General features: G+C 42.2%; 2 protein-coding genes across 2 annotated transcripts; one reads left to right on the top strand and one right to left on the bottom strand.

Annotated features, from left to right (window-relative positions):
- Window positions 1-5: 5 nt before the first annotated feature.
- LOC117532409 (olfactomedin-4-like) lies at window positions 6-15,738 on the bottom strand. Its single transcript, XM_034195735.1, has 7 exons — window positions 15,587-15,738; window positions 15,385-15,507; window positions 14,392-14,610; window positions 4,171-4,321; window positions 1,999-2,226; window positions 1,314-1,482; window positions 6-763 (listed from the first exon to the last, which is right to left on the bottom strand). The coding sequence occupies exons 1-7, from the start codon at window positions 15,638-15,640 to the stop codon at window positions 328-330; spliced, it is 1,380 nt and encodes a 459-aa protein (XP_034051626.1). The 5' UTR covers window positions 15,641-15,738; the 3' UTR covers window positions 6-327.
- A 3,449-nt stretch (window positions 15,739-19,187) lies between these two features.
- LOC117532400 (olfactomedin-like) lies at window positions 19,188-23,119 on the top strand. Its single transcript, XM_034195711.1, has 5 exons — window positions 19,188-19,283; window positions 19,399-19,560; window positions 19,999-20,211; window positions 20,463-20,595; window positions 22,066-23,119. The coding sequence occupies exons 1-5, from the start codon at window positions 19,251-19,253 to the stop codon at window positions 22,941-22,943; spliced, it is 1,419 nt and encodes a 472-aa protein (XP_034051602.1). The 5' UTR covers window positions 19,188-19,250; the 3' UTR covers window positions 22,944-23,119.
- The last annotated feature ends 278 nt before the right edge of the window (window positions 23,120-23,397 follow it).

Here is a 23,397-nt window from a genome sequence, read left to right on the forward strand (position 1 = left end):
CCTCAAATGTTTTAAAATCATTTTTATTATGTTTTCACATCATATCTTTAACATTTCTTCCTCACCTAATGTAGATAGATTGATTATGGAGAATCAAAATGTTATGTTTCCAAACTCTCTCAAAAATCAGCTTTGAAGTTTGGCAATTCAAATATACATAATGCGGAATCAACCATGTACATTTACCATGTATAGTACAGGTCATTTCCCAATTGCTCAATGTTTTTTGCTAACCTTTTTCAAGGAATTATCCTTAATTTTACTTGCTGGTAACTAGCACGGCAGCCATTGTTCATAAATAGGCTTTCATTGAAATGTTCAGTATATTTATTCAAACAAAACCTTATAGGAGACCATGAAGGCATCGCAGTAGGCATGTAGCATCTGATCCACAGGGCTGTAGTTCAGGGCCTGGATGTTGGGAGACATCTTTTTGATGAAGATACCGAGGTTAAACTTCTGCTCGCCTGTGGTCGTGTCAAACGAAAAGAAGATCTCCTCGGTGAGTGTGTCGACGTACCGCGTGGCATACAGCACGCCACAGGCCATGAAGGTGTTGGTCACCCCCTGCTTGTAGACCGAAGTCTGCCAGGTCTGGCCGAGCCTCAGCGGCTCACCCTCCTCCACCTTTGACAGCACCAGGTTTCCAAAGTTCTGGTTGGTGGTGTAGATCACCCAAACGCCCGACTCATCTGTCGCCAGGTCCAGGTCCGTGAAAAGGTAGCATCCATCGAGGTGGCAGAAGTTACCCTTTGAGTTAAATCTGAAGAAAGGACAAAACTTTAGAATTCAACATTTTCAAGCAAACATGGAAGACACAACATGGTTTGTAGAAACTGTTGTGGAATATTTTCCAAGGCCCATAACTTTGACCCAGTGTATCAGTTCAAACTGTCCTGACTGAGCACAGGCACCTGTAACCTTGGCTGCTGTGCTCTCAGTGTTTTGTCTCCCTGTTCCTGCCTGTTGGCGTCAGCTGATAGAGGTGTTATCATTCTATCTTGTTATGCAGCATGTTGATGATGCTCTCTGAACTAGCTAAATACATGGGTCTGGGGTAGAGTTCTTCAGAATTGACGTGGCAACTCTACCGTGAAGTCAGAACCTCTGACTCTTGGACTTGTGATGTGAATCCTCCGGCCGTTAACTCCAAATAAACCATCATGTGTTTGACATCAAAGCTACTGCTCTTCCCGTGTCTCCTTCCTGAGTCGGTGACTCCCACTGCATAGCTACACAGAAGTTTCCTCTACAGTAACAACATTTATTCTGGCAGCAGCAACACTTATTAATGATCTTAAGACAAAGCGAACCTGGTGCCTTTGGGTAGTTGCACGCTGGTGACAGTTTTTCTGGTGATGTTGAATTGACAAACAGCATCTTGGTTGTAACAGTTGTAGAACAAGGCCTCTCCATACATCACAACATTTGGACCCTGGATAGTGTTGGTGGTCGGGTTAGAGTGGCTGATCAGGGCGTTACCTGGACGAAGAAGAAAAATAAGAAGAAGAATAATAAGAAGAAGAACAACAACAACAACAACAACAAAATGTTACCACATTTGAGTATTTCTTTTAAATAAGGGTGGGGAAGGTTATTTAAAAAAAATGTATTCAATGACAATTAGTACTTACGTTTTCCAAAATGGAATGAGTAACCTAATCTGAGTAACAAAATAAAAAAGTAATGTAACCTGTAATTAGGTCAGTTGAAAGCAATAATATTAATTTAAAATACAAAATATTAGGTTCAACTTGATATTATTGCTTTCAACTAACCTAATGTGAAATCTGTTGACATAATACATTTAGTCAACGTTTCAGTTATTTCAGTGCAATCCATATCAAGTAAATTGATCTCCTTATTATAGAGCTCCATTGTTGTGTTAATACTATTAAAATAACACATTGTTGCCCTGGGTGACAGTTATCACACACACTCAAAGTGTTACAATCGAAGGCAATACATTTGTAACATTACCACTGAGGAGTTGTTTACCTGGTATGCTAACCCCAACAATGAGAGAACTCAGGCTGGAGTAGAGACGCACGAAGTTGGAGAATTTGTTGCTGACACTCAATATCACCAGCCAATGCCAGCTCTCTTTCCCCGCCTCTGGTTTGGGGTCCCGCCCCCAGGCTCCGTACTTGTAGGCGCCTGGGAACTCTCCCGCTGTGTGCACTCTGGGCCCCGTGATGTTCACAAACTGACCGTGGGGGCAGTTACCTTAGGGGGAAATATTATATGAAAGAGGGGAAATAAATAGTAGTGAATGAGTGCAGCTGACTAGGCGAGGTGTCCATGGGTTGATAAATGCTTGCAAATTGTGGTAATTGGTGCTGAGAGCTTCTTACGGTTCATTTATACCCTGCATTAGCTCTCAGTGAGGAGGGCCCTTCACAGCTCTGAGTGACCTTAAACTGTATGAAGTGCCACTCTCTAGTGCAGTCACTGTACACAGAGAACCATAAGAGCCTCTGAGTGTATTTGAGACCCACTCTATCAAAATCAGTCGGTTGTTGAAATGGCACATGCCAAAACAAACATGGATTTATGTCAGAATCTTGGGTGTTGGTCATTTTGGGGTTTTGGATTATTTGAAACAAACAAAGTCTTGGCTTTCCTTTCAGAACATGCAACTTTTATCGCCACCATCAGATGATAAATACATGTATTGAAGCTTGTAAAGGCAACAAATAAAATAATACATGGTATTTTTATAGCACTTTTCCAGGTGCTCACATTTTAAATTACACTTTTATCCAAAGCGACTAAAAAATGATGGCTTATTCCATAACAAAAATTTGACATGTGTTCCATATATATACAGTATACTCCTGCCAATAGGTGGCGCAGCGTACTGTAACCATACTTACATACCCCCCACCAAAAAAGAGAGAGAGAGAGAGATATATATATATATATATATATATATATATATATATATATATTTGCGAGTTGCATTAGAACTGGTAAGATAGCAGGGTTTCCCACACATAGACTTTACTTGGGCGGGCCGCCGAGGTATATTAATGGCCGCCAAAGTATAATTCGCGAGCTATTTAGGTTTAATTGTTTTAATCCGTCCACGAGCACGACGGCATCTGCGATCCCTCGCTCTACCCCTCGCTATCGCGTGAAGGGTCTGCTTTATGCGCTCCGCACAGTAACCCTGTTGCGAGGCATACAGTGAACAGCGAACAGTTCATGAGCGTGCTCACTAGCGCACCTACCCCCCCCCCCCCCCCCCCGTTCATAACGTCAAGTACCCCTAAAAGGTCCGGTTTATTTCATTTTAAGGATGTGCACCAAGCAACATCTCCAGGTGCTCCTTTGAGAACCAGGGCAAAAAAGTTATGTGCACCCCTGATTATAAAGCTTGTAAATATATGAGTGTCGAAAACAACAGGCAAAATACGCACACAAACGCACTCACACATACTCATCAGCTTTCTTACGCCCTACTTTTCATCATCCAAGTAAATAAAACATCTTTGTCCTCAATGCTACTAGCTTAAAATTAGTTAGCCTAATCAATACGCCGATATGTAATAAGGTTTTTAAATGTTAAGAAGCCCTGAGACACAGTTTCGTGAAATAAAAACCGGAGGGTGGGGGCCTCTTGAACAGGTTAAAATAGCTTTGTAAAAAAAAATGGTTTGCTAACTTTGAGGCCTTTCTTTCATAACTGTGTCTTGATAACAGTCGTTACATTATGTGAGATGTTTAGCTGAATATTTGGAGAACAAAATGTATTATAACCAAGGATATCATTGTAAAGCTAAGAATCTCCTGTTTCCAACAGTGTATCTAATTCAAAATGTGTTACGTTGTCTAGGTGACTAATTTTGATAGAGCAGGTCACCTTTTTGTTAAGGTTACGGTAACATTTGACCCTAACCCTAACCCTAGGTTTGACCTCAACCCTAACCTTGGGTTAAACAATGACACCATCTGATTTAGCCTGTAAAAATATCAAGTAACTCATTGTGAACACAAATAAGATCAGAAGACAATGCATTTCTGTGGGGGCTAAATGACAAAATGTTTAAGTGAACTTTTAAACAAAGGGCAATTCCTACAGTTATGTTTGATCTATCTCCAGTCGAAAGAGAAGTACAAAATAAAGGTGTCCCACACTTTGGCGCTCACTGTAGTTTCGGCACATACCGGGTGGTGGGTGAGTGGGAGGGGGGGCGGGCTGTCCGTTCTGGCACTGGTCCAGGTCTCTCTTCAGACGCTGGTTGGCTTGTTGTGTCTTCATCACTTGCGAGGTGTCGTATGTCTGCAGATCCTGCATCACTGGCCTCAGGTCCTCCAGCTTAGGACACAACACACATGGCAATATTTGTTTTGACTTTATTGTATTACCAAGTTGAATGATTTACCCTCATATAAACTGGACAGGCTTATACATGGATGCACATTGTATCTATGAATTACAAACCTGAAACCCAAACTCACCACAAATTATATATTCCTTATCCTGATAGTTCAGCTACCATTTGAAGTATTTCCAAATTGAAATATACAAAAGCCCCTTTTTAAAACCGAGCAAGGTTCCCATTCCTACATGATCTATAAGTGTTGCATTCAAAGTCAACAGGAGTCATATGTCACTGGAGCCGGTTTTGTGATTGTTAAAAATGTCTTTGCTAAAGAGTGCAATGCCAGAAATAAAGTGATATAGTAAATATAAAAAGTTGTTTCTTTCATACTTTTTCACAAGTAAACAGAGATGGATAGACAGATGGAGAGTTTTCAATAAAAATCATGACTTGTCACTTGTTAGACGCTTTTATCCAAAGCGACTTCCATACTCAATACTGTGGACAATCCCCACAGGAAAAATTTGGGGTGAAGTGTCTCAGGGACACAACGACATGCTGACAGCAGTGGGGTTTGAACCTGTAAACCCCTGATCCCAACACCAAGGCTCTATCCACTGCACCACACGCCCCCCATATACATACATACAGTGCAGTTAGAATCTTAGTGCTCCTTTAAATAAAATATATAATTTTCATGTTGATAAATAGACATTTTGAGCAGACCCAGACACAGACTTATTGAATGATGTCATCATTGAGTCTCCCTCAGTGTGTACCTGTCCCTCAGTGTGTACCTGCCCCTCAGAGTGTACCTGTCCCTCAGTGTGTACCTGTCCCTCAGAGTGTACCTGTCCCTCAGTGTGTACTGCGGAAGTTTATGAAGAGAATTATGCAGAAGATGTGATGCAGCATATTTTTGGTATATTCATTTTAATCTCACCAATATATAAGAGGTGTATTGCATCATGTTATCCCTAAATATATGTGTGGGTATATACATTCCTGTGTATTAATAGTTGAAGGAACAAAATACATTTTTCCTCTTAAATATAGAGAGGTTTTTTATAGATTCCTGAAACAATGTTCCCTTTTTCTTTAAAGTAGATTAGTGCAATAGTCTTTTTCTTTCACTTGTACCCTTTTCATCAAAAGGGTGCTTTGGGCTATTTTTGAGGGGTAAAATGCAGAATTACCTGTGAGTTCTGTTTTGAGTGAAAAGATTACCCTTTTGAGTGTTTTTCTTGGTTAACCATTAGATATAGTGGCTAAATTCGTTCTAAGTTAATTATGCGCATCCTGCAGGCCTTGAGAATTTAGTCACACAGTTAAGAGAGACAATGGTCCTTTTAGACTAAGGGTGAGCTTACTTCGGGTGAATAAAAGTTCAGAGATGATTGGGGGGGTATGAAGACAGTTAGGCTTGTTGGTGAGCTAGTTCTGAGGATGTCATGGGATAGTGACTGTTTTATTCCTAACAAGTATGGCTTTCATAAAGAAACACATGACTTGGGTGATAAGATGTGTTTTGTTGTAAAATGGGCCCGTTTGGTTTTCTGCTGGCCAGCGCTGGGTCATTGTGACAAAGCATATTTTGCGTCTGCCAATGAGAGGACCTGAAAAGATGACCAGCTGACCTCACCCCTTCCTTCTGTCTTCTGGTATATATTCTGTTGATTCCTGAGTTCGGCCTCTCTTCACATGCTGTCAGGACCGGAAGGATCTCCGCAGCACGCGAACCAGGGCAGAAGTGGCCGGCTACTTCTTAAAACATTACAATATGATTTTAGTATATTGTATTATATGGTGTTGTAATGTATTATAGTGCATTGCATTATTACCTTTGATAATTAAAACAGATTGTTTAAACTGGTATCTGGGTGTTCTCTGTCTGATTTCCTTCCTGTTATGATTTTAAGCAGGACTCGTCAAAACGACACGCGGAGCCGAGTGGGGTTGTAAAAACCTCAAAACTCCAACAAGTGGTGACCCAGACGTTTACGAGTGGGCGTTCAGAGGGAGTCACATCAGCAGCCAGCGGACTAAGCTGTCCAGGGGTGACACCTCGAAATACTTTCTGACAACTAAAAACAGAGCTCTATACAAAATATCAGGTAAGCACGGATACCCGTTACACTCAAAATCTGTGATTTGGCTATATTCAAATATTTTAGAGTTGTCAGGAATATTTCTCAGTGTCTAGTCTTCACGCTAAAGATAATGCAATGCATATTTTAGCATAGGTAGGTAACTAACTAAGAATAATAAGATTAATAAAGCAACGGTTAGGAACCTCGTGGATTTTTCAGAATCGCACGACTAACTCGTTAGCTCCATGTGAAGCGATGAGGACTGTAAGAAGAAGGTGAAAGGCCCCGTGCGTTTTTTTCAGAACTCGACACGGCTAACTCGTCGGGGGCGTTCAGTGGTTTCTAATGATTCCATCCAGTGGTTTCTAATGATTCCATCCAGAACTAAATTGAATAATGCTTTCCAGTCTCATAGGAGCTGCAGTTGCATTATAAGTGAATCCAAGGGGAGATACGCAAATTTCAAATAACCATTTTGAAAGGACCGGAATCTCGTTCTCTTGTTCTGTGGGGTTAATCTATCTAGCCAAAGGTGACGATAAAGAGATTATGTTATCTGTTGAAATAAACATCGCACCATAAAGCTGAATAGACTGTACGGGGAATAATTACTAATAGATAAGGGAGAAAAGTCAGATAAAGAAATGCGTGGTCACCAGGGGTTAAAGAAAGCCCCCCCTTTTTCTTCACAGCTTTCCTCTAATTGCTGAAGCAGCAGCCCGAAGTGTGACTGCTTGTGCTTCTTCTCAAAATGCCTCAAAAATGGCTGCTGAGCGTTGAATTTAAAACAAGGAGTGAATAATCAACGACTGGTCTGAAGTTGGAGTGAATAACATTGAAAATTAATAGATCAATGTGTCGTAGATATTTAAATAAATAAGAAACTATAATTTGTCGTTTTTAGCATAGTTTTTGTGGGATGCAGTTACGTCACATTGTGGTTCATGAGAAGTTTTGAGAACTGATTGTTACTATTGCATTGCATTGTGAATTTTGTGCTATTTGTCATTAGGTAGTTTTTGTAATATCATTAGTAGACATTAATTGTGTTTATGAAGAAAGAGTAAGTAAACAGGAGGGATCTGTTCATGTTTAAACATGACAGAGGTGCGGCACGAGGCTAAAAGCACACTGTTGGCTAAACACAGAGAGGTGATTGATGAGAGAAGCTTGTGCAGGAGCAGCTGCAGGGCACAGAGAGAGAGAGACAGGAGAAGTACATGTTTTGGAAGTTCAGAGAGAGTACAACTTATATAAAGTTAACTACTAGTCTGAAGAATGTTATATTGTTTTGTGAGTAAACATGAAGTAAAAATATAAGAACAACATGCTTATCTAGGTTAACAGAAAGCTGCTATTAACCAGTTTCAGCAGCTACTGTCCTATCTGTGTTCCAAAGAGAACATACGTTGCATTTACAATTCATATTAAGAAAGTTCACAATTGATACCATTAAAGACCGTTTTGGATTAATAGGGCGTGTCTGTCATAAACATTCGTGCTCGGATGGAATAAAGTGTTGAGATGTTCTCAAGAGTGGGAGTTTTCACAACGCTTTTTAGTTTGTATTGAAACAATTAAGTGGTAAGGACAGAAAACTGTTCCGCGATGATTTCTTTAGGTTTTAGCTTTAGTAATGGAGATTACATTTTGTGAGGAAACTTTTCCACCAATGATAACTGTTCAAAATATATATTCAGTAACTGTAATCAGATTACTTGTTTTTCAAATATAGCGCTAAATACAGTTAGTTTTGTATTCTGTTACAAATCTAACCTGCTTGTAACACAACTTAGTTAAACAATTTGAAAAATAATAGAATAGGCAAGTGGTTAAGGAGGTTTTCCTGTTTTGCTCATTTGATTTAGAACTGAAGTAAGGAAGAATAGTGTTTTATGAGAACTGTCATTCCTCATGGTTTTTAAGATAAATCATCAGTTTGTTTGGACTTTGATGTAGAAATAGGATCATGGTGGAGAAGGAAGACCTTTTTTGGTTTCAAATTAAAAAAAGATTTTAAAGATGAAGTTTATTTTATTTTTTTCTGACTAGAATTTTAGAAGCAGGACTTCAACTAGACAAGATATTTTACGATGTGGTTTTACTACTTTTAATGGAGTAAAGAATCTGGGTAGACTACTGCCATTGGTTTGTTTTAACATTCACATGTTTCAGCATTCCTGACCATATAGACATTCAGCCGTTTTATTTTGTAACCCGTTGGGGGAGAGATTTAAATTGAGTTTTTCTCCAGTTGCTGATTTGCTGTGATTATAGCAGCACTGGATAGATGTGCGCCACCTTTGGGTTGTACTCTGAATCAGTGTGTTGGTGAAGAGTTGCTCACTACAGAAACAGAAGAACTGTGCAAAGAACGCATCTCTGAGGAGGGTTTGACATTTTGCTTGGGCCTTGTTGCCGAGGCAACAGTGGTGTGAAGAGGAACTGCAGTTTTTGGGGATTCCTGCTGTGCAGAGGACAACGTGTGTCTGCTGATTGTACCACATTGATCCAGAGGTTCCTTCCCCCTCAGGACATCCCAGTGCCAAACAAGAGTTTCATTGATCCAATTCACTACAGCTGCAGAAGACAACGCATCACTGACTGTTCACATTATGACAAGTTCTGAGACAGGCTTGTCTCAGATTGTTCAGACTCTGAAGAAATTATGCGATGATTTTACAGCATAACTGTGCAAGAGTTTTCCAGAGGGTGGTGTACAACAATAGGTTTAGTGTTTGAGAAGGGAGGCTGATTGTTTAAACGATGGTCTGGAATGCTGAAAAGATTAAAGTTTAATATCCTTGTTTAGCAAACAACACATCTGATTATTAGGTCACACCTAATAATCTTGACATATAAACTAACTATGAGTAAAAAGATGAATGGATTTTATATCCTAGAGAGGGTTAGTTATGTTGCGAATACTTCACAAGGTATTTGCTAATGTATTTTGAAGAACAAATAACAAGGACACAAGTCCAATTTTGTTTTGTTTTTAGGTTAAATTGTCCATTACCAAAACTGTTCACCTTATGTCTAGATTTGGACTTTGATGGTAAGGGAGTATTTAGGCTTATTTTTATACATCTGACATTTTCAAATATGTTGGCTATTCACTAGATAGACATTGGTTAAGAACTTTTCTGAAGATTGAATATTTGTTCCATTTCTAAATATTCCTATTTAAAAAGTAATTTTAGAGTAAAGAAGACTGATGCTGTAATTGGACATAATGTGAGGCCTTCAATCACCCATTGTGATGGTGCATGTTATTGACGACTAATAGGGAGGAGGGGTCACTCGACCCACCCTGCAGTGGTTTTTAAAATCTTATGCAGCTTCACAGGAAGCGCACGGCACCAGATTATGAGTTTGGAAGACTAGCGTCACCACCTCCTAATGGACATTAATTTAGTTAGTAATTAACTGACATTTAGAGATGTTAAAGAGTAAAAACATACCTACCATAAGTGATAATTCCTAAATTTAGCTACAAACCATTGATGAAATGACTTCTGTTTTTGGAATCCTTGATAAAGGAAGGAGTGATTGTTACATATTCGGACACCCAAGGTTCCACGCACTGTTAAAGAGGTTAACATTGTTTTTAAGTGGACCAGATTTGAAGATAGATGAATATGAGTTATGAAATACATAGCAGAGCTTTACAGATCCTAGTAATGGTTTGACTCAAGATGATAATTATGTGCACAAGTTTCTGAAATAGATCTATTAGACATTTGAATATAGATTAGGTGTTGATAAACTGCAGTAGTAGTACAATAAGGAAGTGACATTTTTTGGCTAAACACTTTTCGGGGAATGTGGGAAGCAGCTGTCTCAATGAAAAGTTAGAGATATCTTGAGCATTATAGTTGTAATTGTGAATTAATAAATGATGGCGCTCCATATATACATATTTGTGTAGACAAAGGATACTGGCCTATGCTGAAATGTCAAAGTCTCTGCAGAGCACGACACATGGCCAAAAAAGACTGAGACCAACTGACCATTGACCCTGACCGACAGTGTGACTTGACAAGGCACTGCGAATGACTGACTCTGGGGTGAACCTGACCAAACTTGACTTTACAACCTGACAGTGTGAGTGTGAATGTGAGTGTATGTCTGCATGTGATCAGTGCAACTGCATGATTTAAAACAATGACTAATCAAGCATGTTTTTGGACTAACACATTTTTCTGGGCCTCAATAACATTCCACAGAATTGGAAAACCGCACTTGTGCACTCCCACAGGAGGTGGCAGTTTGCAGAATGTGGAACTCAAACTAAAACATGAAGATTCTGTTTCTTTTAGGACTGAAAGATGGAGAGAAACACTTAATTTCACTGAAGTGTTTACTGTGGAAATGATGGATGTACATTTGGGAAAAAATGTTTGATATTTTCTTAGAATCCATTATTACCTGAAGGTTTTCTTCCCATACAGGATTTTGGTTACACATGAGTCATGTGTAAAAAGGGGGAGTGTACGGCTGCCCCAACTCGATTGTTCAATCTGACCATTGATTGACGGTTTTAGAATTGACCTGCTCCATATCTGGGGATAAGATACTGTTTGATGAATGTTGACATGTTTCTAATATTGATTGAGTTATAACAGGTAACACAGATGCAGAATCAGTGGCCAAGGGGCTACTGTGAGAGATGTCATTCCAGAATGGAATACTGAAGAAGTTGACCTGTGAGTAATGTTTCAACAGGTATAAAAGTAACTGAGGTTTGAAATGTAGAAAGAACATATTACAGTTCAAACTAAAACATAGTAATGTAATGAGACATAATTTCATTTAGACAACATCATGTAACTAGCCTGGTAAAGAAGTAAAAGCCATAGACTTTATTGTTTAGGTCATTATGAGGATATACATTTCATCTAAATTTAGAAGACATTTGATGACAGTTTGTTGGAATTCTGTATTCATTTTCTCAGCGTGATAATATCTAAGCACTGACAGGTAGAAGCAGTATCACCAGGAAATCATTCACTTTGTTAGCATCGTGATTTTGGTTGTTTTTGAATCCATAACATTAGTGTGTTTCTTTACCAGAAACATTAGCAGTTCATATTATATTTGGATTTTAAATAGGATCTCAAGGATTTCATTTAAAAATAAACACAGATGCTTGTCAGAAATTCAGAGCTATTGAAATATGTTATTTAGTTTACCTAAAGATGTTGGGGTTCTTATTTAGTTGGCACAATCCAAGTATTAATATTCTGAAGCTGCACTGGCAGATAGGAGGTCTACAATTAATTTAGAAAACCTGTTCACAGACGGCTGTTGTTTCAAGACACCCCACCAACAGGCTCCAAGTGGGTCAAAACAGCTGAGCGTAGGCTTGAGGGAGTTGTATCAGATTTCTCCACACAGGTCGCTGGCGCCAAAAGGGGGACCCGAGAAGCACGAGGACAAAGTGGCTCAACCCCAGGCTCTCCGGCCCCGACCGAGTGACCCAGAGGACATCCCATGCCGTCCGCCTAGAAGGAAAGGGGGACAACTGGTACCACTGGAGCCAGTGTGCGGTCGGGAAAACACCTGCGAGGACCCTAGACGACATCAGGACAGACCTGGCCCTCGTCAAGGCAGTCGACCCGGGAGGCATCATCAGCGGGCCCGGAGAAGGATAATCGGGAAGACATCTCTCCAGCATCGATCCGGAAGCCGCCATCAGCGGGCCGGAGGAGGAAGACATCTCTCTAGCAGGCAGCCCAGAAGCTGCTGTCAGCGGATCAGGGGGACAAAGACACGGCAAGCCAGGACGGCACAGGGGACTTGTCGAGGCAGCAGAGGAGTCTACTTCTCTGATCAGTTCCACCCGTGAAGGGCTAGCCGCATCTCCCCCTCCCTATCAGCTGCCCCTTGTTGGCGTATTCCTCTGAGGGGGGGGGGGCTGATGATTCACCACACAAGGAGACTGCACTAGCACCCAGCTGCCCCCTCATGGTTCCTTCACTGCCATGGAAAGTGGTGTTCTGTCTCCATGAAGGTTTCAAGTACTCTAAATACCAGCTTCGGATGGATTTATACAATGTTTGGGGGACGGACACAGTAGAAAAGAATGACAGTGGGTATATGTTTCAAAATGCCTTGTTTAAAGTTTATCTCTGGAGAAAGAGATAAAAAGGGGGAATTGCGGAAGTTTATGAAGAGTATTATGCAGAAGATGTGATGCAGCATATTTTTGGTATATTCATTTTAATCTCACCAATATATAAGAGGTGTATTGCATCATGTTATCCCTAAATATATGTGTGGGTATATACATTCCTGTGTATTAATAGTTGAAGGAACAAAATACATTTTTCCTCTTAAATATAGAGAGGTTTTTTATAGATTCCTGAAACAATGTTCCCTTTTTCTTTAAAGTAGATTAGTGCAATAGTCTTTTTCTTTCACTTGTACCCTTTTCATCAAAAGGGTGCTTTGGGCTATTTTTGAGGGGTAAAATGCAGAATTACCTGTGAGTTCTGTTTTGAGTGAAAAGATTACCCTTTTGAGTGTTTTTCTTGGTTAACCATTAGATATAGTGGCTAAATTCGTTCTAAGTTAATTATGCGCATCCTGCAGGCCTTGAGAATTTAGTCACACAGTTAAGAGAGACAATGGTCCTTTTAGACTAAGGGTGAGCTTACTTCGGGTGAATAAAAGTTCAGAGATGATTGGGGGGGTATGAAGACAGTTAGGCTTGTTGGTGAGCTAGTTCTGAGGATGTCATGGGATAGTGACTGTTTTATTCCTAACAAGTATGGCTTTCATAAAGAAACACATGACTTGGGTGATAAGATGTGTTTTGTTGTAAAATGGGCCCGTTTGGTTTTCTGCTGGCCAGCGCTGGGTCACTTGTGACAAAGCATATTTTGCGTCTGCCAATGAGAGGACCTGAAAAGATGACCAGCTGACCTCACCCCTTCCTTCTGTCTTCTGGTATATATTCTGTTGATTCCTGAGTTCGGCCTCTCTTCACATGCTGTCAGGACCGGAAGGATCTCCGCAGCACGCGAACCAGGGCAGAAGTGGGCCGGCTACTTCTTAAAACATTACAATATGATTTTAGTATATTGTATTATATGGTGTTGTAATGTATTATAGTGCATTGCATTATTACCTTTGATAATTAAAACAGATTGTTTAAACTGGTATCTGGGTGTTCTCTGTCTGATTTCCTTCCTGTTATGATTTTAAGCAGGACTCGTCAAAATGACACGCGGAGCCGAGTGGGGTTGTAAAAACCTCAAAACTCCAACAGTACCTGTCCCTCAGTGTGTACCTGTCCCTCAGTGTGTACCTGTCCCTCAGAGTGTACCTGTCCCTCAGTGTGTACCTGTCCCTCAGAGTGTACCTATCCCTTAGTGTGTACCTGTCCCTCAGAGTGTACCTGTTCAGCAGTGTGTACCTGTCCCTCAGAGTGTACCTGTTCAGCAGAGTGTACCTGTCCCTCAGTGTGTACCTGTTCAGCAGTGTGTACCTGTACCTCAGTGTGTACCTGTCCCTTAGAGTGTACCTGTTCAGCAGTGTGTACCTGTCCCTCAGAGTGTACCTGTTCAGCAGTGTGTACCTGTCCCTCAGTGTGTACCTGTTCAGCAGTGTGTACCTCAGAGTGTACCTGTTCAGCAGTGTGTATACCTGTCCCTCAGAGTGTACCTGTCCCTCAGAGTGTACCTGTTCAGCAGTGTGTACCTGTCCCTCAGAGTGTACCTGTTCAGCAGTGTGTACCTGTCCCTCAGAGTGTACCTGTCCCTCAGAGTGTACCTGTCCCTCAGAGTGTACCTGTTCAGCAGTGTGTACCTCAGAGTGTACCTGTTCAGCAGTGTGTATACCTGTCCCTCAGAGTATACCTGTCCCTCAGAGTGTACCTGTTCAGCAGTGTGTACCTGTCCCTCAGAGTGTACCTGTTCAGCAGTGTGTACCTGTCCCTCAGAGTGTACCTGTCCCTCAGAGTGTACCTGTTCAGCAGTAGCAGCAGTGAGGCGCTGGTGTTGCAGGGTGGTGCTGTTGAGCCGCTCCATCAGCTGTTGGATCTCCCTCATCTCGTTCTCTATCACTTGCAGGCTGATCACTCCGTACAGCTCTCTATCATCCTCCCTCTCCAGCAGGGACACATACTCCAGCAGCTGGGGCAGACGGCGATCCAGACCCAGCAGCAGACTCTCCAGCTCCATGGTCTGAACAGAACAGGTGGTGTTGGTACAGAGCCGGGCTGAACCAGCTTTGTCCCTTCCCCTCAATCAGCCATTCCCTTTACTAACTAATCTTTGACAGCATCCCTTCAACCAGTCATCCCTCCATTCCTACATCCGCTGTATCCTTCATTCCTCCCTTCCTTCATCTTCCTCCCTACATCCTTTCTTCTATTTGTCCATTCTTCCCCACATCCTTAGTCAGTTCATCCCTTCCTCCCTACATCCCTATCTCCCTCTACTGTATATCTTCCACCCCTAATCCCTTCCTTGCTACATTCATTCGTCCCTTCTTCCCTCCCTAACTACATCCCTTTGTCCATTCATCCTTCCCCTCCCTGCATTTCTTAATCTATCCCTCATGAAGCCCTTCACAAGTTAAATCAAAGAGTGTATCGTGTACAGCGGAGATGAAAAAAGTAGATCTACTAGAGTATCGTACTCAAGTACAAGTTAGCATACTTAAAATACATTTTCAAGCAAAATAAAAATTACTTGTTACAAAAATGTAGATAGAGAAAAGTAAACACATATATAAAATACTTCAATTTAAATGCACACCACGGGCTGTGATGAGGTTCTGATCTGAGACAGAACCCCCAAAGAAAACCCCCCTTTCTTTGGCATGCAATATCTCCTGTTATTACATCTTGAATCTACATATTGTTTTGGAGCGGTCCTTGCAAACAGTACAAAATCTAGTATTATTAATATATTCTATTAACTAGAAGTATAGAGTATCACAACTACTCACTGTACCTTCTGGGGGGTGACGTTGCTGTTGCATTTTAATGCATTTTCCTTCACTCCACTGAGTTTGTCATAGGGAAAGGCTTTCTCTGAGTTAGTCAACTCACACGCACACTTATCATCTGAAGGTGCCTGCAATGAAGAATATTAAACGTGGCATGTTCAAATAAATCCCAAATGAAGTAATCAATGTATTCAAAGTGTTTCCTACCTGTTGGGTGAGGGTGAGCAGGGCCCACAGGGGGACGATCACATAGAGCTTCATAGCGGATCAGAGAGCACAGCTAAATGAAACAGCTCTTTGAAACAGTTTGATTATGACGGTGTGTCCGCCTGTAGCTGCCCATCTAACTGAACACTCCCACTAACCTCTGTGTGTGTTCAGTGTGTGTGCCATGTGTCATGTTCCTTTCTGAATGTGATCACTTCCTCCTTGTGGTTGGGATTGCAGCAAGACAAAGATTTGTATATGGTGAAGTGAAAACTCCATATGTTACTGTGTTTACCTGCGAATGTCTCTTTTGGGAATACCGTGTCCACCATATTCAATTATGAAAGAAGAGCAAAGAAAAAGCTGAAATAAAGTGGAGTTGATAAAGCATACAAATTAAGTTTTATATATAAGTAATATGAATATCAGGAAATGTTTGATCCCATGCACATGTGATCAACATGTTATAGATTTGCGAAGATAATTAATCAATAAATGAATAATCCCAGGGTAAATAATGTTTGTGACAGTTGCACCACATTAGAAAGAAGAAAATAGGAAATGTATATAAAAAGTTTAAGTAGCCACATGGACACAGCATCTGAGGCTCAGGAATGAGGCAGGACGTCCTCCACAGCACAGAGACATGATGAAGACTCAGGCTCATGGTGAAGACATGATGAAGACTCAGGCTCATGGTGAAGACATGATGAAGACTCAGGCTCATGGTGAAGACATGATGAAGACTCAGGCTCATGGTGAAGACATGATGAAGACTCAGGCTCATGGTGAAGACATGATGAAGACTCAGGCTCATGGTGAAGACATGATGAAGACTCAGACTCATGATGAAGACATGATGAAGACTCAGGCTCATGGTAAAGACATGATGAAGACTCAGGCTCATGATGAAGACTCAGGCTCATGTTGAAGACATGATGAAGACTCAGGCTCATGATGAAGACATGATGAAGACTCAGGCTCATGATTAAGACATGATGAATACTCAGGCTCATGGTGAAGACATGATGAAGACTCCGGCTCATGGTGAAGACATGATGAAGACTCAGGCTCATGGTGAAGACATGATGAAGAATCAGGCTCATGGTGAAGACATGATGAAGACTAAGGCTCATGATGAAGACATGATGAAGACTCAGGCTCATGGTGAAGACATGATGAAGACTCAGACTCATGGTGAAGACATGATGAAGACTAAGGTTCATGGTGAAGACATGATGAAGACTCAGGCTCATGGTGAATACATGATGAAGACTCAGGCTCATGGTGAAGACTCAGGCTCATGTTGAAGACATGATGAAGACTCAGGCTCATGGTGAAGACATGATGAAGACTCAGGCTCATGATGAAGACATGATGAAGACTCAGGCTCATGGTGAAGACATGATGAAGCTCTTAGTGCCATCCTTGTCAGCCCGAACAGTCTAGAATCCATCAAATTAAGCGTTGGAAACATAGGAGCTTTGTTGAGGGAAACATTGCCCAATCAGTCCGGAATTGTTCGATTGAAACGTTGTCGTCAGATATGTGCTGGTGCAGCCATGTTTTTGTAAAGCACATTAACCCTTTAGCGGGCGAGAAACCATATTTGGGTTAGGGTTAGGGTTACCCAAACATGGCGTCCCCCCGCGACTCAGTTGCCCCTTTCACACCAACGCGGTTCCCATTCTAGCTCCGTGCTTGCGCTCTTCTGGTTCGGAACCAGTTTTTCTTTTCAACCCCCATTTTGTTCACACCACCCAGAGCCCGACTGGTTCTGCCGCGGCTGCGTCATGACATCACCGTTTATGTCGCTAATTTTCTCCCCAACGGCGCTCACAACAACAACAATGGGGGACTGTGTCGGGTCGATGATCGTGTTGCTTTTAATCAACTACTTCACTTTGCTCAGCGCTACAGCTTGTTACAACTTTTATTTGCCGTACTCGCCATAAACTGTTGATCAGGTTGATCCCGCCCCTGCTCCCGTCTCCGACGTAAGCGTGACGTATGCGGTTCTTGCTTCTAGACCGACTATTTTTTGGAGCTTGGTAAGAACCGGTTTTCGGGGAAAAGAGCCGGCTCCGCTGCGGTGTGAACAGGAAACACCGGTGCTTATCAGGCTCTTGCTCCGAACCGGCCCTGGAACCGCGTTGGTGTGAAAGAGGCAAGTGAGGTCGAGAAGCATGTGGTTTTCTCCCAGCCAATCAGCGAAGATCACTATATGCCATAGAGCTTGCCATTGGGGAATTTGACCAATCAGCAGAGGCCTGAAACGGGTTAGTGTTAACCTAATAGTGCCCTATAAAGGGTTAAACTGCACTTCAGATTTTCCGTCTGACTCATGGCTTATATCAAAGCATCTGTCCCAGATGTAAACAGGTAAAACATGGGGTTGTGCTGGATGTACAACAGGAGCAAGTAAATGGCAAAAACTAAAACTATCTCTCTTCAAAAAAGTTTAAAGAGGGCACAGCTTAATAAATTACTGATACAAGTTATCAACAGAAAAATAAAAAACAAGTTTGTTAGGGAAATAATTGTCCTAGACTCCTAGATATGACGTACATGACCAACCCTGACGTCTGTTTATCTCCTTTAAGGACATAGGCTGCTTCAGCCATAATGTTATTGTTCCCATTCTGTGACCGGGCAACCCTAGGTCACAGATGGTCTGTTGTTTTGGGTGCACTGGGACACTTCTTTCTTTGTTGTTTGTGGACTCCAAGGTATGACATTTTCGAGGCCATAAGTGACGGACGCAAGTGACTCAGTGTGCCCAACTGTTTAAGCTATCTTATATGTTGATTACTCTCTGTGAAACCAGTTAAATGGGCTAACGAGAGAGAGGCGCTCCAGAATTGACGTGGCAACCCAGTGCAGTCTCACCGTGACTGCTGTGACTTGTGATGTGAATCCTCCGGCCGAAACTCCAAATAAATCATCAGTGTTTGACATCGAAGCTCCTGCTCTACCGTGTCTCCTTCCTGAGTCGGTGACTCCCACTGCATTGCTACACAGAAGTTTCCCTTACAAAGTTGGATCAAATAAGAGAGCTAGAAGCTGAACATAGTACAGATCAGTCAGAAGCAACGGCAACAGGCTGCATGCATGGTTGGTACATGCACTCTCAACATAACCCCACATTGCTCCTGATGGCCAACAGTGTGTTAGTGTGTGTACATTTTGATCACTCCTGATGAGCAGATGGCCCCTTGTGTAGTCTATGCGAACGTGTGTGGATGGGTGAACACTGACTTGACATGTATGACATGATTCAGAGTAAAACACAATAAGTAGTGAACTGTATGGTAAATAATGAAAGAGTAATATAAGCGTGTCATCAGAAACAAATTGGATTTGGGAACAGAATTAAGGAACAGAAAGTGACACGTGAAGACACCGCACACACGAAACAACACGCAGGAGGATTTTGCAAAAGGGAGAAATGACACTGAGTGGAAATATGGGAAACTGTGTTCGCTGTGAAACTCTGCAAAGTGTCACGTTTTGGAGTTTCACATCCATGACTCATCAGTGACTTGAAGCAAGTCAGCAAAACGTGTGAGTTTGTGTGAGAAAAGGGAGGAGGGGGGGGGGCTTATTTCCAATATTAACAGCTTCTGTCCTTGTTAGTCCACTATTCATATCTCCGTCTGTAAACATGCTGCTGCTGCTCCTTCTGCTGCTGTCATCGGTGAGTATACTTCCAATTAAAACATAAGGAACTTTATTATAGTAGACTTTATGTCATTGCAGTCTCTTTTCTTGTAAACCTCCTGTGTATAACATCAGTGTTTGTTGTGTGACAGCCAGGTGAGTCCCAGGCTCAGCATGTGTCAGGCCAGAAGAAAGACGGCGCGTGTGTTTGCGAGGTGAACTCCAACATGTGGTCATTCCCTACTGAGGAATACAAAACCACGGTGCAGCAGGTTACATCCTGTGAAGAGTCTCTGAACAGCCTGCAGGATCAGGTGAGAAACAGCATCTTTTCACAGTACTCAAGAATAATGAAGGGGGGTAACTTGGATAGTTGGGTTCCAAGATAAAAGTCAATGCAATCAATCAATCAATCAATCAATGTTTATTTATATAGCCCAATATCACAAATGTTACATTTGTCTCAGTGGACTTCACAATGCAATGGGTTTACAGATGAGAACAGGCAGTTCAAGATTAATTGTATTTATTTAAATAGCAATTTCTTAATTAAGACACTTTATACAAGGATACAACAAACATGGATAAATGATAAAAAGCAACAATATGTTATGTAATCAATTCAGTAAAATGCAAAGGAGCTTTAGAACAGAAAACAGTTAGCTGTACAGTAGGAGTACCCAAATGGTGATAAAGAACACCTCAGAATAAACCTTTAACCTGAAGAGTCTCTGCCTGTGTCTCTCCTTCAGGTGGAGCTGTCCAGCGAGCGCCTCCCTGGGATCATGGCTGTGATACAGAACGTGACAGAGCGCCTGGAGCCCCACCGGCACCTGCATGACCTGGGCCTGTACACAGACCTGGCCGTGCACCAGCTGGGCCAGGAGCTCAGCCAGCTGGAGGGGGACATCAGGGACATCCACAGCCAGCTGAACAACGCCCAGACACAGAAACTCTCCAAAGAGGTACAGCATGGAGGAACACTGAAAATACTGCTGAAGTTAAAGTGCAACAATGACCTAAATAAGTAACATACTATATTGCATCACCATATTAATTTACAATACAATGCAGCATGGCATAAAGAAACCTCATCCAGTTTTTTTTTAATTGTATAAATATTAAATATATATGTGTGTGTGTGTGTGTGTGTGTGTGTGTGTGTGTGTGTGTGTGTGTGTGTGTGTGTGTGTGTGTGTGTGTGTGTGTGTGTTAGGTGGGTAAACTGCTTAAAGATGCTGGCAGGATGCAGATTTCGAAAACAGTAAACATGAAGACAGTGAAAGAGAAGCTGCGCTACCTGAAGAACAGTGCTCAGTCCTGCAGGACCATCCCCAAAGACTTCAGAGGTATGTGTGTGTGTGTGTGTGTGTGTGTGTGTGTGTGTGTGTGTGTGTGTGTGTGTGTGTGTGTGTGTGTGTGTGTGTGTGTGTGTGTGTGTGTGTGTGTGTGTGTGTGTGTGTGTGTGTGTGTGTGTGTGTGTGTGTGTGTGTGTGTCTCTGATGAACTGATCACAGACCCCAGTGTGGTTGTGAAGGCCGACATCACAACACCTCAGGAAGAGACTGTGGAACTGCACAGAGACTCTGCAAGGAGGGTTCTGCTCAGCATGAAGCAGTCTGAGATCAGGCAGCACTGGTGTGGACTCAGACTACAGGGAAAGCTAGCCTGTTTGGGGTTTGCTGACCACTCAGTCTCACACTCAGTGTTTAAGAACGCCGCTGTTGGTGAGGATGTTCTGACATTTACCATCAAAGCAAGACTGCAGGTATTACCCACTAAGTACAATCTGTCCACCTGGTACCCTCGCATTCACACTCCATTCTGTTTAAACCATCAGGATTCACAACAACACCTAGAATCCATTGCACACATAACAAATGGATGTAATGCATACAAACGCCTGTACATAGCCCGTCATGACCGTATTGTGGACATTGTGTGTGATGCGGTACGAAACATCTTACCATCTAGCGCAGCAATGTACAAGCACGCTAGAGTGCTACCAGAATGGTTTGGTTTTACCAATGATGTCTTTGCTAACATCCCAAATACACCTGATGTTGTTTTTGTTGACACCAACCACAGGGAGGTGCTAATATTAGAAGTAGGCTGTGCCTTTGACCTGTACATGGACCAGGCTTTCCAGGACAAGTGTGTGTGTGTGTGAGTGTGTCAAGTCTCTGTGGGGACTTGCTTTCCTTTTGGGAGGTCCCAATCTAGGACTCATTTGATGTGAAGACTTGGTTCAGTGTAAAGTTAGCGCAGGGTAAAGAGTGGCTAAACGGCGGTACTGCAACTTCTTTGTCGTCATTGGGCCCAAAAATACCTTTTTTCATTGACTTCCTTTTGGAAAGAAACATTTTTAAATACAAAATAAATGTGAGTCAACTGTACAGTACAAACACTTGTATAGCCCTTATTTACATCTTTGTGTTGTAAAAGTTGTCAAATGTGCAAAAAGTCGAATCTAGAGTTATTTTCCCTCTGCAGTCGTTTGACTTAGCTGAGACTGGTTAATAAGAGGTGGGGCTTAAGGAATATGCAAGTGCTAATGTTCTATGGGTCCAAGACCCCCGATGATCAGGGTACTTGATGTACCTCCAGTCAGTCCATATTTGGCCTCATGCACCACTGACTCATATGGAAATGAACTGGGCCCCACCTCCAAAACTGTATCCACTTCTCTTTATATATCCATTGGCACCACTCTTCATAAAAACACAACGGCAACCTCAGCCCAGGACTTTTTAAGAATTAAAAATAATAGGCTGCATGTTGTGTACATTCACATTCACCTCATCTCTTTCTGTTTTCAGGCCAGGACAGGTACTGCCTGAAGGGCATGATGTCCAACATCAGTGATCCTGTCACGACTAAGATCAGTCCCTATGGTAAGACCATTATCTCCGGCTCGTGGGGCAAACAGGCCCAGAGGGACAGCGAGGGCCAGAAGAACAGCTTCTGGGTTCAGCCTCTGCTCAACGGCCACATCTGGGGCAACACTGTGCGCGTATACCAAACCTACGAAGACTTCATGGCCTCAACCAAGCACAAGGACTTTACAGTCGCTCCGTCTTTCGCTCATGCCAACACCATTGACGGTCCCAGTGCGATTCTATACGGCGAGGCGCTGTACTATCACTGCTACTTCTCTGCAGACATCTGCCGCTACGACCTGAACAGCAATTCCGTCAAGAGGGTGACACTTCCTGGAACAGGCGTGGGTTTCAACAACAAGTTCCCGTACTGTTACTACGACTGCCGTGCCAATAGTGATATTGAGGTGGAGGCAGATGAGACGGGACTCTGGGCTCTGTATGCCACTGTTGGTAACCACGGTAATCTGGTCGTGAGCCGGCTGCTCTGGGACAGCGAGGCTGAGACCCTGAATGTCTCGCAGACGTGGGAGACGAGGATTTTCAAGAAGGCGGTGAGCAACGCCTTCATGGTGTGCGGTGTTCTGTATGCCACTCGCTATGTGGACGATTACCGCGAGGAGGTGTTCTACGCCTTCGACACGGCCACAGGCAGAGAAGACAACTCTCTCTCTCTGCCGCTGGAGAAGGTAGTCAAGGGAGTGGCCAGCCTGAGCTACAACCCCACCAACAAGCAGATCTACATGTACAACGATGGATATCTGCTCGCCTACCAGGCCAGCTTCTCCACTCCATTTGACACGTATAACAGGAAGTAACAGAGCCAGATATTGTCCAAAAATATATATTATATAGGGTGTCTGGTACTCCTTATTGTTGTGATTTGTTGGGCATACAACTTACTTTTTGACTAAATGTTTGTATTATAAAACAGATTGTTGTCGAGCTGTAACATTTAAAAAACATAAAATAATAAAAACTCTTTCTGTCCGTTGTTTTTAGCAACATTTTGAGTGTGTTCACTCTTAGTTTTACCTGTGGTGAAAATGTTATCTTCTTTAAAACGTTTCCTATTGTCTGAACACTTCTGTTTCTTGCCCTGTTGGAATTTTTTTTACTAATGCATCTACATTGTAGTAGTCGGCAGGCCTGTATTAATTATTCGGGCAATTAATCAGACCTACTAATTGACCTAACAGAAGCTATTGAGTCTATGTAAGTTTACTGCCGGGCTCGGATCCACCTGGGTCAGCAAGGTCTCACCTCTACTAA

This window comes from Gymnodraco acuticeps, unplaced genomic scaffold (assembly GCF_902827175.1).
Source record: "Gymnodraco acuticeps unplaced genomic scaffold, fGymAcu1.1, whole genome shotgun sequence".
Lineage (NCBI taxonomy): Eukaryota > Metazoa > Chordata > Actinopteri > Perciformes > Bathydraconidae > Gymnodraco > Gymnodraco acuticeps.